The sequence below is a fragment of the Artibeus jamaicensis genome, unplaced genomic scaffold (assembly GCF_021234435.1).
Source record: "Artibeus jamaicensis isolate MK-2021 breed Jamaican fruit bat unplaced genomic scaffold, CSHL_Jam_final scaffold_804, whole genome shotgun sequence".
In the NCBI taxonomy this organism is placed as follows: domain Eukaryota; kingdom Metazoa; phylum Chordata; class Mammalia; order Chiroptera; family Phyllostomidae; genus Artibeus; species Artibeus jamaicensis.
The window spans coordinates 3160941-3178289 of NW_026522055.1; the positions used below are offsets into that span (position 1 = coordinate 3160941).

Sequence of the window (17349 nt, forward strand, 5' to 3'; positions counted from 1 at the left end):
ACAGCTGATAGATGTTTCTCCCCCTTTTTTCCCCCTCCCTTCCACTCTCTAAAAATTAATAAATAAAATTTTAGAAAAAGCTCTGGCTGGCGTAGCTCAGTGGGTTGAGCGTGGGCCTGTGAATCAAAGGATTGTGGTTCAATTCCCAGTCAGGGCACATGCCTGGGTTGCAGGCCAGTTCCCAGCAGGGGATGCATGAGAGGCAACCATACATTGATATGTCTGTCCCTCTATCCTTCCCATTCCCTCTAAAGATAAATAAATAACATCTTTTTTAAAATCTTAGAAAAAAACTTAAAAAAATAAAAGGCAAAACTGAATGTTCCCTCAGTTTGACCAATTCCATCTTGGTTTAGATGTGTATAAAAGGGCTTAGATATGCCCAAAGTAAGTCACATGCAACATGTTACCTGATCAATTTTGTGAAATAAGATTTCAGGACAATGACAGTAAGATATGGAAGAAAACATTGAAGAATGAAGTCCTAATTATTATATGTGCATATTTTTTGACAAAGGGGGAAACCTTTTACAGATAACTTACAAAGAAAAGGTAAATAAAGTTTTGTACAAAAATACTTAACACATTCTATAGTGTCTTCACTTTCTTGTCATCATTTCTACAACCTCTTCAGTTTACTTGACTATCACCTTCAATATCTACTTCCCTGATAATTTCATCAGCCTCTTCTTCATCTGGAATGTTGTCTCTTTTCTTGTGTTCTCAGTCTCATTGCTTATTTAGGTTAGTATTCCCTCCCCTTCCATCTGTCTTTCCTGTGAAGTATCCTGGTCAATCTGCACCCTTCCTGCTTCCTTCAGTCTTTAACAATCCCCAGCACCACACAACCAACAGCAGCATTGGCATCAAAAAATTTTGAATGGGCCCTGGCTGGAGTGGCTCAGTGGATTGAGCATGGGCCTGTGAAACAAACAACCGCAGTTCGATTCCCAGTCAGGGCACATGCCTGAGCTGCAGGCCAGTTCCCAGCAGGGGACGCAAGAGAGGCAACCACACATTGATGTTTCTCTCCCTCTCTCCTTCCCTTTCCCTCTGTAAGGTAAATAAATAAAATCTTTAAAAAAAACTTCAATGGATCTTTCTACTCAATTATTTCAAATAGTTAAGGGAAAGGTGCACCCCAGTGAAACACATTTCTTCATGAATCAATTTTTTTTGTTTTACCTCTTGTATCACCTTCTGTTGTAGACAATCGGACAAGGATTTTTGTATGAATGGCCTTGGAATATGCAATAGTGTCTGGCTTGGACAAGAGCAGATGAATTTCCTGATCACTATAATAAAGGTGAGTACCTGTGGCCTTGGCTGGTGTAGCTCAATGGATTGAGCGCCGGCCTACGAACCACACAATCATGGTTCGATTCCCAGTCAGGGCACATGCCTGGGTTGCGAGCCAGTTCCCAGCAGGGGACTCACGAGAGGCAACCATACATTGATGTTTCTCTCCTTCTCTCCTTCCCTTCCTCTCTAAAGATTAAAAAAAAAAAAAGATGAGTACCTATGAAACAAAGGTTGGGCAGTTGTACTTGGAACCCTGTGAAAGAATTGGGGTTTCCTAGGCTTTATGTTCTCCAGTTGTGACACAAGCCTACTGTATGTGCAGCATCCACCTGGACCTCTTTACATGTACCTCTGGGGCTGGGGGAGCCATGGGAACAGATGTGAACACGAAGTTCTTGTTGTGCCATGAATAATAATAATGTGTTTGTCTCCGCCCCAGGAGTTTCATGTCTTACTCAGCATCTCTGAAACAGGCAGGCTACCTTGCTGGTTTGCAAAAGAGGTAAAACATTAACCGCTTTTCTGACAGGCTTGGCACAGAGGATGGATGGGGGGACTGAGCCCTGTATGAATAGCCTTTGTATGTCTCCTCATAGCAGAGGGAATTGGACTCGGTGAGACAGATGGGGCCCACGTCAGTCTGTTCAGGCTGCTGTAACACAATTCCACAGACAAGAGTGCCTGACAGCATGGATGTAACTGGAGAGCATTATGCTAAGTGAAATAAGCTGGGCACTGAAAGACAACACCATATGATCGCATCTTTAAGTGGAACCTAATCAACAAAACAAACAAGCAAAATATAACCAGAGACATTGAAATTAAGAACAATCTGCCCTGGCCGCTATGGCTCAGTGGATTCAGCTCCAGCCTGTGAACCAACCAAAGGGTCACTGGTTCAATTCCCAGTCAGGGCACATGCCTGGGTTACAGGCCAGGTTCCCAGTTGTGGGGAGCATGTGCAAGAGGCAAATACACATCGATGTTTCTCTCCCTCTCTTTCTCCCTCCCTTCCTGTCTAAAAGTAAATAAATGAAATCTTAAAAAAAAAAAAAAGAACAATCTGACAGTAATCAGTGGGGAGGTAAGGAGATAATGGGGGGAAAGGGGAGAAATTTTTCAGAAACAACTATAAAGGACATATAGACAAAACCAAGGTGGGGGTGCAATCAGGGGAGGGAGGTGGGGATGGCTGGGGTCAGGGGGCAGTGGGGGCGTAAAATGTAGACAACTGTACTTGAACAATAAAATAATTAAAAAAAAAAGAGTGCCTAATAAACAATTTCTATCTCCCAATTCTGGAAGCTTTAAGTCTGAGGTCAGGGTATAGCAGTTGGGTGAGCGATCTCGCCAGGGTGAAAAACTTGTCCGTGTACCTTTGCAAAGGAGAAGGGGTTAAGGGAGATCTCTCAGTCCTCTTTTTTCTTTTTCTTTTTAAAACCACTTAATTTTTTTTATCCTCACCCAAAGATATTTTTCATTGCTTTTAGAAAGAGAATAAGGGAGAGAAACATCGATGCAAGAGAGAAGCATTGACTGGTTGCCTCCCATATGCACTCAGAACGGGGATCCTATGCGTCTCAATTGGGGATTGAACCCGAAAACTTTGAGCTACAGGATGACACTCCAACCAAGCCACACAGGCCAGGGATCTCAATCAGGCCTGTTATTGAATGACATCAATCTCATCCATAATAACTGCACTCATGACCTAATCACCTCCCAAAGTTTCCACCTCCTAATACCATGACCTTTATGGTCAGATTACAATATGTGAATTTTGTGGGACCCACACAGATCGTAGCAGGGCGGCTTGGGAAAAGGTAACATTCTTTTGTTTCTGCATCAGAATAGGGATTATGTGTGACTTGCCTGTGCTTCCCCAGCCCCTTAGTGCCAGAGGAGATTATCCTAGTCAGTGAGGTCAGGTAGTGCAGACAAACTACCGTCAACTGTCACCAGAGTACAGCTTGAGTTTTTTAGATCAAGTGCCACTTCTGATACAGTTTTTAATTGTATGAATGATATTCTCTTTGTTGGCAGGTTGGAGGCCTGTCTCCACAACCCTAATGGGCTATCGCCTCTCTGCCAGTGAGTGAGGCTGATGTACCCTGACCATATGCAGAGTCCCAGCGACATCTACAGTTGATTGGGACCCTATGAGCAGATGTACTGAGCTCAGTCCTCCCAGCGGGGAAGACATGTCTGTTGTCGCTCTGGCTCCCCACCATCTACAGGAGACCAAGTCCTTACTTTTCTGGGAGATGGAAGGTGGCACATGTCTGTGAGTGATGATTTTGTCATTTGGAGCCTCTAGCAAAAGCAGCAGGTTCACCTTAGGGAAGAGGGCCCATTTGGTGAATGAACTCAGGGCCACCCTGACACAGCTAATAGGTACAGTTTATTTTATTTATTTTTCAGGAGAGGGGAAGAGGGAGAAAAAGAAGAGAAACATCAATGTGTGGTTGCCTCTCACATGGCCCCTACTGGGGACCTGGCCTGCAACTCAGGTATGTGCCCTGACTGGGAATTGAACCAGTCACCCTTTGGTTCACTGGCCAGCACTCAGACCACTGAGCCATACCTGACAGGGGTAACAGGTACACTTTTGAAGGCAGTAATTAGATTACTAATCGGGCATTTTCAAAACTGAAGTGTGACTTTTAGGAACATGTGAAACTCTGGCTTGATAAATAACATAAATTCAAACAAGGAAATCTAAAGATCATGGTAGCTTTATTTAATGATTCCTTAATCTAGCAACATTCCATCTAGCAAATAGAAAGGAGCTCCAAAGGGCTACAGACAAGGAAAGATTTTTAAAGGTGGAAAGAGAGGAATCAGAAAAAATTTTTTTAGCAAAATGCAGTTTTCAGCAAGAGGGAGGGATTGCCTTATAAGGGGAATGGAAGGTGACAAATTTTACCTCACTGGTGCTGCTCAGGTAATTCCAGGTGGAGTGGTCAAAGGTCAAATTCCAAGAGCTCTTGAAACTGCCATTAGATTAGGTATTAGGTCTTGTTTTGCTGATGTAGGGTTTCCTGCAAGTGACTCCACTTTGGACCTGCAGCCTCCTTTTTAACAGGCTTGATTTATAAATTTGGAATGACTCGATTTGGACTCCAGTACCCAGAGAGTAGGAGAGGTCCAAAAATTCCTGCATTTCCTGCCGAGCACACATTCAAGAATGAAGCTAGTCCGGCCCCAGCAACACCTCCGCTTTACAGGAACAAGTGGTTCCTGTCCTTTACATTGGAAATTTTAAGTGTCACACTGCAGCCAAAGCCACTAGCACTAGGAACCCCCATCCTCTGTGATTCCCCTAATTGCAGGGCCCTGGTTCACTGATGGTTTTAAGCTAAAACCTAATGGTGCCCCGTGGGCGCAGTGGCTGTTTTGTCTCAGTGCCAGCAGTGCAGAACTGAAATCAGATATGGAGGTTCCCTTCAGTGGTCAGCTCTCAGGTACCTGGACTGCTGCCAGTGGTCCAGACATTTAGTGCACCACTTGGAAAACTACAGATTAAGGACACCCTACTTTTGGGTTGTGAACTGTGGAAACTAATTGCAATGCTAAAACAATTGTCTAGGTTACTCATTTAGATGCGGGTGGTAAGGTCTGTTCTTGGAGAGTGACCACAATCAAGCTGCTGATTATGCCTGTTTCTGATGTGCAAGCTCCCTCTGTACCTTTTTTTGTTTTATTGTGATATAGTTGACAAGTCTAATTTTAAGATATAAACTGCACCCTTAGCTAAGAACCAGTCTCACTGAGCTGGTGGGTGGGGGGAAATCCTAATACGGAGGTCAAGGTGTGAATTATGCAAGTGCCCCACCCCCACCCCATTAATGGGTTTCCTAAACAGATTGGGTAGGGGTTCTTTGAAAAAGATGGCTTGGATTATTCAGACCTATCCAGGAATCCTACTCAGGTGACATAATTAAGGGGGAAGGAGCATTTCAGGCCTCCCCATCCCTCAACTCCCTCAGTTAGAGTGTTCTTAAGATTGCAGGTGCGAGGGACTGCGTTGGGTGAAGTAGGAACAGAGTAAAGTCTGCCTGTCCCAGCTCCCGACTCCAAGACACGATCACAGCCGCAGCCCCAGGGATGGCACTTTTGAGACAAAGACAGAGAGAAGGAAGAGGGATTATTTGGCTCTGGGGGCTTGAGGGCCAAGCCTGAAATGAGGGAGAGGGTAGACACCGAATGTAAAGATCTGAAAATTGAGCAGGAAAAGCTCTCCAAGTAGGAGGTACGGTTTGTGCATGAAAAAGCGATTCGCTTGCAGCTCAGAGGGCCGTAATTCTCCGGAGAGCTCAAGTGGGCGGTATGGGGTATGCCCAGAGAGGATTCAGAAATTAGAGGCACAAGGGTGTTGAAGACCAGCCCGAGGGGCTTGTCCTTTTTTGTTTTTTAATTCTCACCCAAGGACATTTTTTCACTGTTTTTTAGAGAGAGGTAAAGGAAGGGAGAGAAACACGCTGGGTCGGGGATCGAATACGCCATGTTTCGGTTACCAGAAAACGCTCCAGCAACTGGGACACATCAACCAGGGTCCACAAGGGGCTTGATTTTTAATCCAAACATTAAAGCAAATCACCACCCTCCTCTGGGCCTAAACATAATAGGGCGTACTAAATTAAAAACCCAGTCTTCCTTTCTGGCACAAAGGCGCGGGAAGACCGCCCCTCAACCGACAGAGCAGTGGCCTCACAAGCCAGAACCCGCAGAAAGTTTGGGCTGACCCCGACGACGTCATGTATTTCTAAGACGCATGCGCAGAATTTTTATCCAGGATCCGCAGAATGGCGGGCTTCGACGCCAATCAAACCTGCTTTTCACTGGCTGGAAACAACTGCTCATCTCGGCCGTTGCTAGTAGCGACGTAGGCGGGTACAGTGTGGGTCGCTGAGATACAACGTACTTCCATTTCCTACCCACCCCCTCTTGGCCGCGGCAGGCTTTACTGCCTTTCTCCGACCAATAGCAAATGGGCTAGTGGGCGGGACCTTATTAGTCCGGACCAAAGAAATGCGGGCTCGTCCCACTAAGAGCGGCCAATAACCGAGGGGCAGCCCCTGTAAAGTGGCTCGGGTGTCCCCACGATCGTCTTTCCTCCTCCTCCTTCTCCTCCTCCGGGCTGTGCCCCTCCCCATTCCGAAATCAGTACGGCTTGGGCTGCAGTCTGACCGGAACGGGGACGGAGCCAAGATGGCGGCGGCCGACGGCGACGACTCCCTCTACCCCATCGCGGTGCTTATAGACGAGCTCCGCAACGAGGATGTTCAGGTCCGGAGGCCACGGGGATCTTTGGGAAGGAGGGAAAGGGGACCAGGGAGCGCTGGCGGCTCTCGCGGTAAAGGCTAGGTGTTCGCTGGGAGTGGCGGAAGGGGGTGGCGGCCAATCAGCGTCCAGCTCTCCTCGCTCCGGATACCTCGACTCGAGGAGACGGCGCCCAGGATTGGGTGTCGGCCCAGCGGAGGGCGGGAGCGAGGGCGAACCTCGAGGGTCCCAGGCCTGCTAAGTGCGCGCGGCGGTTCAGGGCCTGGAAGGCCGCAGAAGGGTGGGAAGTCGGCCGCCAGGGTTCGAAAGAGGGGAGGGCTCGGCGATTGGCAGCGGCCTCTGAATGGGCCCTTGGGGTTGGATCCGAGTGGGGGAGGGGCCGCCTGATTGGTCGAACCCCTGTGCGTTTTTGTCTTTTTCTGGGTTTCGGATACTGGGCCTCAGCGCCGCGGGGTCAATTCCCCAAATGGGAAATGAGAGGTGAAAGCTGCCTTCCCAATACCTGCCCTACCTTCCGGTTCGGTTTGCGGTTGGGGGTCAAAGACGCTCCACCTTGTAGGGCGGGCGATCTTGCTAAATTTAGGAAAGAGTTGGGAGGTGGAGCCCCGCCCAGCTTCAGGGACCCTCCCATTGTCCCGGTTGCGGGAGCTTGACTAAAGGGGCTGACACATTCTGATGAGTGGGATAGACAAAGGTCAGGTCCTAGAGCCTGGCTGGCGTGGGATTGAGAAGAGTTAGGACTCCACGGTTTGTCCAGCTAGGTTCACCTGCCACCCGCCGCGTATCTTGGACGGATTACTTAAATGCTCTGGACCCCTGCTTTCCACGAAATGTAGGCTAATAGTAATAGTCGCGGCCTCTTCGGGGAGTGGTGAGGGACTGAACGAGTTAATAATGCAAGTGTCCATAGAACGGTGTGTGGCCTCTTATAAGAGCCCAATGAATGTTAGCTCTAATTATCGGGAGTGGTAGCTAAAGAGGTCCCATTCGCCCTTTGGGCCTCCATTTCCCTATTTATAAAAGAAAGCTGGTCGCCCTGAGCCCAGCCACTGAGGTTCTGGTTGAGTACATTGCTGGTTCTGGAGTGACACAGGCTGTGGCTGTATGGCCGGCTCTTCCACTTGCTGATTTACACGGGCAGGTTAGTTCAGCTCCCTGAGCCTTCAGTGGCTTAGGGAGCTTTCCTCTTCTCTCCAGTAGAGGTAATTATCTAGTTCATAGGGCTGCTGTATGAACTCATTTGTTCACTGAATACCTGCTACTTGTCAGGTACAGTGTTGATATAGTGCTGACATAGATTGTTATATAAGAGACAGATGTGAAACAGAGCTGAATACTCGAGTAGCTTGAGTGAGTTGTCATGGGAAGGAAACAGCAGGATGTTGTAATGGTAACCCAGTAAATATTTGTGGGGGCCTGTACTTTGTGGGGGGCGCAGATACACAGCAGAGAACCAGACAAAAACCTCTGATGAGCTTACCTTGTAGTGAGGGGAAACAGATGATAAGCAAGACAGTCAATAAAATGTGTTGTCTCTTAGATGGGGATAGTGCTAAGAAAAAATGAAGAGGGGTGGGGAGTGAAGTTTTCAAGAGTGTTCAAGGAAGGCCTTGTTGAGAAAGTGATGTTGGAACAAAGACTTGAAGGAGGCAGGGAAGGAGTCAGGAGGCTGTCTGGGCAGAGTGCACAGGAGGCACGAGGTGGGCCAGTCAGGGAAGGGACCTCTGAGGATGCAGAGTTAAAATGGGATCAGAAGGACCTAGCCCCTGGAAGAAGCTGCGGAAGTGCCTTCCAGGAAGAAAGAACACGCAGGTGATGGCGGTTTTGCCCACTAGGAGACATTTTTATTTGATAATGTCTGGAGACATTGTGGGTTGTCACAACTGAGGTGTTAACTGGTATCTAGTGCATAAAGGTCAGGAGAGCTGGAGAATTTCCTGCAATTCTCAGGACAGGCCCCACGGCAATGAATTATCTGCCCAAAATGTCCACAGTGATGAGATGGAGAGTCACAAATCTGCCAGGGATCTCACTGGGCTAAAATCAAGGTGTTGGCAGGACTGCTTCCCTCATGGAGTCTCCAGGGGAGAATCTGTCTTCTTGCCTTTTCCAGCTTCCAGAGGCTGCCTGTATTCCTTGGCTTTTGCCCCCCTGCTCCATTCCCAAAGGAAAATCTAGTACTGGAGGTAATGCACAGGAGGCAGTGCCATGGGAGAAAGTAGACCAGGGTCTGGCCATGCTATGAGTTACTCAGCCCTTCTGGGCCTTGATTTTCTTGTGAAGTGGAAGAAAAGGTAGAAGACACACTTGGCCAGGGTACTGTCTAAGACCCTGTGGCAGCATGCCTGTGGTGTCCACATCTTAGAAATAGGACATGACAGGCTCTGACCCCTTTTTATACAGTACCCGGGGATTTGGTGAAGAAGAACTTAGAAATAAGGTTGCCATCTAAGAGTATAAACCAAAAAAGAAGTTGGTTGGATGGTGGTGAGGAACATAGGTTCAAGTTCCAGGCCCCGTCATGAATTCACTGGGCGACCTGCATTTCCCTATCAGTTTCCTTGTCTAAAATAAACACGAATGTGGTATCTGCCTCATGGGTTTGTTGCAAGAATTACAAGAGCCCTGGCTGTTGTGGCTCCGTGGATTGAATGCTGGCCTGCCAACCCAAGGGTCACCAGTTCGATTCCCAGTTAAGGCACATGCCTGGGTTGTGGGCTGGATCCTCAGTTGGGGGTGTGTAAGAGGCAGCCAATCAGCGTATCTTTCATATATCAATGAATCTCATATATAAAATATTTTTTTAAAAAAGGAATCACAAGAGAGAACGTATGTAAAGTCCTGAGCTTTATACATAGTAAGTACTCTTTAAATGGGATGATTTCTTACTGATATTAATAGCCGTTCTATCAGAAATGTTATAGAGAACCCAATGAGTAGTTGTTTAAACAAGTAAAGGGTTCATTTTCCCTTTATTACTAACAAGAATATTATAGAATTTGGGTCAGAATTTGTGCCCTTTTCACCTGCTTCCTACGGTCACAAACTTGCTGTCGCATCAGCTCTCAATAAGTCTTTGCTAAAAGCAGGGGCTGTTCCAAGACAGAGGTGTTTCTTGTCCTTTTGCCAAGGAGGAAAATCTTCCCCGGGAGCTCTTCAGCTGACTTGCTCTTATGTCTCTGTCCAGAACTAGATCATGTGTTTGTTAGTCGGGATTAAGTTTAGCTGTAAGTAATAGGAAAACTCTAAATAAAATAAATGAGCTTGAAGTTTATTTCTGACTCGTGATCAGAAAAGCTGGTGGCAGTACAAGCTGATGTGGCACTGTGTGGTGCTAGCGCCCCAGGCTTGCCTGTTGTCCATCCACCCTCCTTATCCCCCAGGTTACCTCTGGGTCCCATGATGGCCGCTAAAGCCCCAGCCATCATAGCCCCATTCCAGACAGGAGAGGAAAAAGCTATGACCTGACCTGACCAGCTCTCCCCCATAAGGACACTCCCTAGAAGTCACACAACAGCATTCCCGTTTGGATTTCATTGACCACACATTAAACTCATAGTAAAATCCAGATGCAAAAGTGATTAGGAAATTTCCTGTGTTGGTGGGTGGGGGTCGTGTGCACAGCTGAAAACCAAGGGGTAAGGAGCAACAGTATAGCCAATGCAGCTCTTCATTTGAGGTCCAATCTGTATTTTTAGGGCAGGTCCATGAATTTGGATGAGAAGAATAACATCTTTATTTTCTCTAACCTTTAAATCAAATTTAACTTCCCCTTCTATTATGAACTCTAGTATCAGAAGAGCGTATTGTAAGTACTCTTAGTAAAACCTATGACTGTCACCAATAGAAAATCATGACTGTTCCTTTTTCATTTTGGCCATTGTAGATCTAGTGTTGTTGATGCTTTCTCTGTTTCAAAATTGTGGTCACTATTAGGTCTGGTAAAGAGGTGCATGGCCCCCCTTTCCCCTACCCCCAATAAACAAACAAATACAGGTTGGTGGTGGTTACAGGTTAAGAGCTAGCTGGCTGGGGTTCAGATCCCACTTCTGCCACCTACAAGTGCATGAGGTTTCTTCACCTCCCTTAGCCTTTCCTTTCTCTGCTGTGAGGTGATCCTATATTTACCTTATGAGATTGGTGTAAGGATCAAATGAGTTAAAAAATGCCTGGAACTGCCTGGCACATAGTAATAGTAAGTACCATGGATATATTTGCTCTCTTTATTTTTTCACTGCGGGAGGGCGGAAAGAGACCTTGGTGGACAGTTAACCAACTGTAACTCGTGCCTCTTTTGGTACCCAAACAACACCAGGACCCTGTCAACAGGGTGAGGTGGTCGTACTGCCATTATTGATCTACCTCTGATGCTAGGGTGTTCCCAGTATTATGTCACTTGGTAGTCCCTGTAACCTTCTGAGGGTAGATATTATAATCCAATTTCACAGATAAGAAAATTGAAGCTTGGAAAGGTGCATAATGTGGCGCCAGATCCCACAGCTAATATGTAAAGCAGCTTCTTAGCTTTGAACACAGGCGGTGCAGCTCCAAAGCACCAGCCCGTGCTGCCTTTCATAAACCTTTATAGTGCTGTCTACTAAAGAAACCAGCAGATACTTAAAAAATATATTTTATTTATTTATTTTTAGGCAGATGGGAAGGGAAGGAGAAAGAGAGGGAGAGAAACATCAGTGTGTGGTTGCCTTTTGCATACCCCCTACTGGGGATCTGGCCTGCAACCCAGGCATGTGCCTTGACTGGGAATTGAACCGGTGACCCTTTGGTTCACAGGCCCATGCTCAGTCCACACCAGCCAGGGCCCAGCATATACTCTTAACAATACCAACCCAGAATCTCCAAGGATGCCAGTGGAAGGATAGAGGCTCTCCACCAGGGCAGAGATGACCTGATTCTCATGGGTCCACCTCTTCGGCATCTTCCCCGAGTGACAGCATGATGTTCAGATTAAGGGTCAGGGTACGTGGCTTCTGCTCCTGGCTCCTGCTCCTGGCTCTGCTGCATTCCAGCAAGTGGCAGCTTCTATGCGCCTCATCATCCTTGCCTGTAAAGGAAGGATTCCAGTGACAATATCTACCTCAGAGCCTAGAAGTATGTTCATTATGCATGTTGATCCCTTGAATGTTGCCAAGTACATGGTAAGCATCCACTAAACATTAGCCGCTATTGTTCCTGGCATCATCAAGATAATATTCTCTGCTAGGCCCTGGCTGGTGTAGCTCTGTGGATTGAGCACGGGCCTGCGAACCAGAGTATCATGGTTCGATTCCCAGTCAGGGCTCATGCCTGGGTTGCAGGCCAGTTCCCAGCAGGGGACGCATGAGAGGCAACCATACACTGATGTTTCTTTCCCACTCTTTCTCCTTCCCTTCCCCTCTCTCGAAAAGTAAATTAAAAAAAATATTCTCTGCTGCATCTCACTGTCCTCAGGGCTGCTGCTTGCCTGTTACGGCTCTTGCCCAGATGTACATTTCCCCATAGCACACCTGTCAGAAGGAGCCAGAGACCTAGCTTGAAGGTGACAAAGAGGAAAGAGATAGGCAACTAAGTCACTGCTTCCCCTAAAGTTTTATTATAGAAGACTTCAGACATATAAAGCATTGAAGGACTAGTACCGGGCCTGGCACAGAGAAAGAGCTCTGTGGTATGACTGCCGCTGTCAGAGTGGATGTGTAGTGTGACCCACGGTGCAAGAGGGGGCGAGAGCGTGGGTAGGGAGTTGGGGAAAGGTGAGTGTGCTTTTCCACAGAGTGATCTTGGAGAGCGCCACTGCAGGGATGTCAGCCCAGTAAGACCCAAAAGATGCTTTGCTCAAGCTGTGGCCCCCATGGCAACTTAATGACTCAAAGTCACAGTGGCTTGGTTGGTGTTCACCTAGTTATTTGGTATCTTCACACATACTTAGTTCTGGGTGCTGTCAGACTCCCTTGAGTCTTGGCTTGCTCACATTTCCCCCTCCTTTTCTTGTTCTCATTAGCTTCGCCTCAATAGTATCAAGAAGCTGTCCACCATCGCCTTGGCCCTCGGCGTGGAAAGGACCCGCAGTGAGCTTCTGCCCTTCCTTACAGGTAATGAGGTGCAGTCCTGGGGCCCGGGTGGAGTGGGGACTATCAAGGTGGTGCCTGCTGGATAAGGAGCTTCACCGTGGATTTAACAGATTGTTTGTAAGTGTCCGTCCTGTGCTGGGCATCGTGGGTGGGCAGGGACTCGAGAGAAGTGTAGTCCTCTGTGGAAATGATCTGGGAAGTTAGGAGCAGGGATTGGGGACAGGAGCCCGGAGGCAGGTGAAGGCAGGTATGAACTGCACTCCAGCCATTAGAAGCTGGTGGCTTCACTCTCTGTATAGTCTTATGTGTAAAATGAGGGTGAACATGTATAATAATAATCTCCAATACTTTACTGTGTGCCCGGCACTGTGCTAAATCCTTTCTTGTGAGGAGCGAGTTTATTGCCTGTTGCTCAGACCTGGTGCCTGTGCTCAGTCAGTCACCATCATTATCCAAGTTAATCCCACAGCAATTCCTAAGGTAGGTAAGACAGCCCCCATTTTTTGGATGAGGAAGCAGGCAAGAAAACATGAAATAGTTTATTTCCTCAAGTCATACAGTTTGGAAGTGACTCAGGATATTATCTAGTCATGCTGGCTCCAAACTCACAGCTTTGGTTAATGTCTTCGGGTCCCTACTACCTTGGTTCAAATCCAAGCTCTACTACTTCCTAGCTATGTGACTTCAGACGAGGTATTTCATATCTGCCTGCTTCCAGTTCTTCATGTGTGAAGTGGGCATAATTGTATAACTTGACAGGAAGACTAAGATAACATGTAAAGTGCTATAACGGTGCCCAGCATGTGGTAAGTGCTGCTGAACTGTAAACAGGTAGCCTGTTCTAAGCACTCCTGTCTGGGAAGGTTGAGCCGCAGCACTTAGGGCAATGTCTGACACCAATTCCTAGTAAATTCTCTCTCCCCATTATTCTCATTACAACTTTATACGAATTAAAATTGCAACAAAAGCCTCAGAGTCACACAGAGCCTTGACACTGATGAGCTTTCTCACATCCGATCCTCTCTCGGGCCTCGTGACAGTCCTGGGGAAGGAGGGGGTGGAGCTTCTTGCCCCTTCCTCATTTGATCCGTGAGAAAGTGAGGTGTGAAGAGGTACAGGGACTTGCCCACAGTGACACAGCTATGACTCAGGAGCAGAGGTGTATCTGCCTCCGAGTGCCATGTGAGGAGTTGGCATCTGCACATGTGACACTGAGCAGATGGCCCCATCTGATGGCCCCAGCAGATGGCTTTCAAATGCTAAGACAGGGATAACTTCTAAGGCAGCAAGGGACAAGGGGCATGACGCAAAGTGTAAAAAAATAGTTAAAAAGTTGTAGAGAAAGAAAAAGTTGGAGGAACCTGGGATTGACACCCCGTGGTGCCACCAACCTCCAGCCTGCTTGGCAAACCTGGGTGAGCCACTCCACCTGTCTGCCTCAGGTCCCTCATCTGTAAGTGTCAGACCTAAGCTAAAGGGTCGGTGGAAGGATAAAGTGCTTCACACGGAGCCTGGTCCGGAGAAAACACTCATTGCCGTGCTGGTGGCAAGTTCTGTAGTGAGGTGGTAGGGAGGCATCCTGGGCAGGAAAATCGGTGGGAAGAAACTACAAATGGAGGGGGGCTGGAACCTGGCGATTCACCAGGGAGAGGCGCAGGGGCAAGGGGGTTGATGGTGGGTTGAATTTCGCACGCCTTGGATTACCAGGTGGCAGTTTGGGTTTAATCCGGTAGATGAAGGCAGGGCAGCCATTGTAGATAGATGGTAGAGGTTGGGAGCATGAGATGTAGAAAAATAAACCTATGGGCAAGGCAGTATTGTTTTGAGGGTGGGATGGGAGAAAGAAGGTCAGATTCAAGATGTCACCTTGGGAGACAGCAGCTAAGAGCAGAGACCTCAGGGCTAGACTGCCAGGTTCTCTCAGCCTCAGCGGGCTTCGTTGCCTCACCTTTAAACGGGAAATACTCATGTGATACAAATTGGGGCCATTGTGAAGGTTTAGGGAGTGTAATGTTGTATGTGTTATCTTTATCATATTGTCGAATCCCATAGAATATTAATGCAAGTGAAGGGACTGTGAGGGACAGAGTAGTATGGGAACCATAAGCTTGAAGAGGAGCCCCTCATGTAGGAGAAAGTTTTCTTAGGGCTGCTGTAATCCCAGGTGATACCAGATTTTCTGTACTTTGAGCTTTAAGAAATCATAAGGTGTTGAAAATAGTAAGTGGCAGATATATTCTGTCTTTCAGAAAAGCTGATATTGTTTCAAACAGAACAAGCTAAAAGCCTTCTTTGAGCTTCCGCCTACAGAAGGTTCAGAATCAGCATTATGAGGGGAAGTTACCACATAATGTCCTCACTGTGTTAAAGAGACCAGTGCTGTGGTAATTTTTGGCCATAATTTGTGAAACATTGGTGAGCTCCAAGGTGAGTTAAGTCACTTGTGTGTCTGTCATCAGGCTACATAGTAACCTGCTGTTTAAAGACTTGGACTCAGGTAGACATTAATGAAAAGTATGCTCAGAAATCTGAGGTTTGCCCTGAACACACCTTGTGGCTTTGTGGCAAAGACCTTTGAGTGTAGGTTCCCTGAGACAGAGGGAAGTAGCTTGATATCTGCCTTTAGACCCTGACATTGCCACATCAGAAAAGAGGAGTAGCCCCATAAGATGGGGGCAATGGCCATGACATCATAAGAGGGCTGTGGTAAGGAGGTAACCCAGAGCTCAAACCTGCCACTTCCACTCCCACCCCGTTGGCCAGAGCATAGTCATGTGGCCATGCTAGCTGTAGGGGAGCCTGGGAAATGTAGTCTGGCTGGATTGCCATAGGTCTGACTTTCAACTCAGGAAGTTTTGATGCTAGGGGATGTTAGCATCTTCTGCTGTGGAGGTTAGCAGTTCCACCACCTCAGGGAAGAATGGATGGAGCTGGAGGGAAAGGTCTTCAGCATCAGGAGAGAGCCTTCTTCCCTCAGTCATGTAGTTATTTCAGCAAACCCGATTGGGCTCCCACTGTGCTGATCCCTGGCAGGAACTGGGACACAGAGAAGAGCCAGTCTGGACTCCTGTGACAAGGGACTCTGATAAAGGCGGCACGAGTTGGGGGAGCCCAGAGAAGGGACCAGTCTGATTTGGTCAGGAACTCTTGGCAAAAAGCGGTAGCTGAACTAAGTCTCGAAGGATGGAGAAGAAATTCCGAGGCCAAAGGGAAAGAGGTTCCTGCAGAGAGACTGTGTTGAGGATGAAAGCTGGACTGAGCCAAAAGCTCCTGTTCACTGGCTCTGCTCTCACTCTGGACCATTTGCTCCTTTCTGACCCTCGACGAGAGGTGGAGGCGAGGAGTACCATTCTACGGGTGTAGAACAGACTCAGAGGTGGTCTTACTCATCCTGCATCCTGTACCTTGTCGGGGGCAGAAGTGGTACTTGGGCGCTCTGTCATCGACCCAGGCCTGTGCCTTGATCTCTGCCAGTCCTGGGGTGTGGGGGTTGTGAGTGCTCATAGTTTGAGGAAGCAGAGTGAGGCTGCCTGTTCCAGCTTAGGTCACTGAGGGGCTGGGGTTAGACTTCAGGTGTGACTGGAACAGAGTCTGTCTTGGTCCCACAGACACCATCTATGACGAAGATGAGGTCCTCTTGGCCCTGGCGGAGCAGCTGGGAACCTTCACCACCCTGGTGGGAGGCCCCGAGTACGTGCACTGCCTGCTGGTGAGTCTGGAAGGTGGGGAAGTACCCTTGCCCTCCCCTTGGGAGTCAAGGAGGGGACAGTGTCTGAGGGACCGGGGGGTCATCTCAGAACAGATGGGACATTCACTTTAATCCAACAAGTCAGGGCTTCGTGTGAGAGTCAGGCTGGCTTCTCCCACTGGTTTACTATGTGACTTGTAAAAATTACTTTGCCCCTCTGTTCTTTTGCTCATCTCTAAGTGGAACTCATTAACACCTGTCTTTATAATTGACTTAAGAAGCCCTTAATAAATAAAACCTTTAAAAAAAAGAAAAAGCAGAAGCAGCCCTTAGGCACCCAGTAACTCCTAAAGTAACTCCTAGCAAGTGTTAGCTGCTTTTGTCATGAATGCCTGTGTCATGTGGTTGTGTCCACCGTCGGGGTAGGGAGGGTTCCTTTTTTATAGATGAACCACCGGAGCACCAGAGGTTGAGCATTTTGTCCAAGGTCGCATGGCTAGTAAGTGGCAGAGCTGGGATTCCGGGTATGTCTGTTGGACTCTCCCTCAGGCCCCCTCCCACTGCCTGCCTGTCTTGCCCTGTACTTGTGGTGGCCAGGGACACAGACATGGATCGGATGCTAACAGTAACTGCTGTCTAGGAGAGGAGGAGGGGGGACTCCAGTCCTGTGATCTGGGAGGAAATTGCCTTAGAGCTGGCCCAGACCATGGTTTTCTCTGTTTCTTGAACCCCCAGTCATTCTGTATTTCATGGTTTTTTTTCTTTTTAAGATTTTATTTATTTATCTTTAGATGGGAAGGGAAGGAGAGAGGGAGAGGAATTTCAATGTATGGTTGCCTCTCGTGCGTCCCCTGCTGGGAACTGGCCTGCAGCCCACGCATGTGCCCTGCCTGGGAATCGAACCTCGATCCTCTGGTTCACAGGCCCGCACTCAATCCACTGAGCTACATTAGCCAGGGCTGTATTTCATGGTTTCTAAAGATACATTTCAGACTTTGGTCGCTGCACTTG

At 47.8% G+C, this 17349-nt stretch overlaps 1 protein-coding gene across 2 annotated transcripts in view; it reads left to right on the top strand.

Annotated features, from left to right (window-relative positions):
* Positions 1–6410: 6410 nt before the first annotated feature.
* Positions 6411–17349, top strand: part of PPP2R1A (protein phosphatase 2 scaffold subunit Aalpha) — a 28369-nt gene continuing 17430 nt past the window's right edge. Inside the window, exons 1-3 of one of the 2 annotated variants that reach the window (XM_037130939.2) lie at positions 6411–6591; positions 12581–12671; positions 16259–16359. In XM_037130939.2, coding sequence (XP_036986834.1) covers positions 6514–6591; positions 12581–12671; positions 16259–16359 — 270 coding nt within the window. In that variant the 5' untranslated portion in view covers positions 6411–6513. The remainder of the gene's footprint in view (positions 6592–12580; positions 12672–16258; positions 16360–17349) is intronic. The other variant, XM_037130940.2, reaches the window with a different exon arrangement.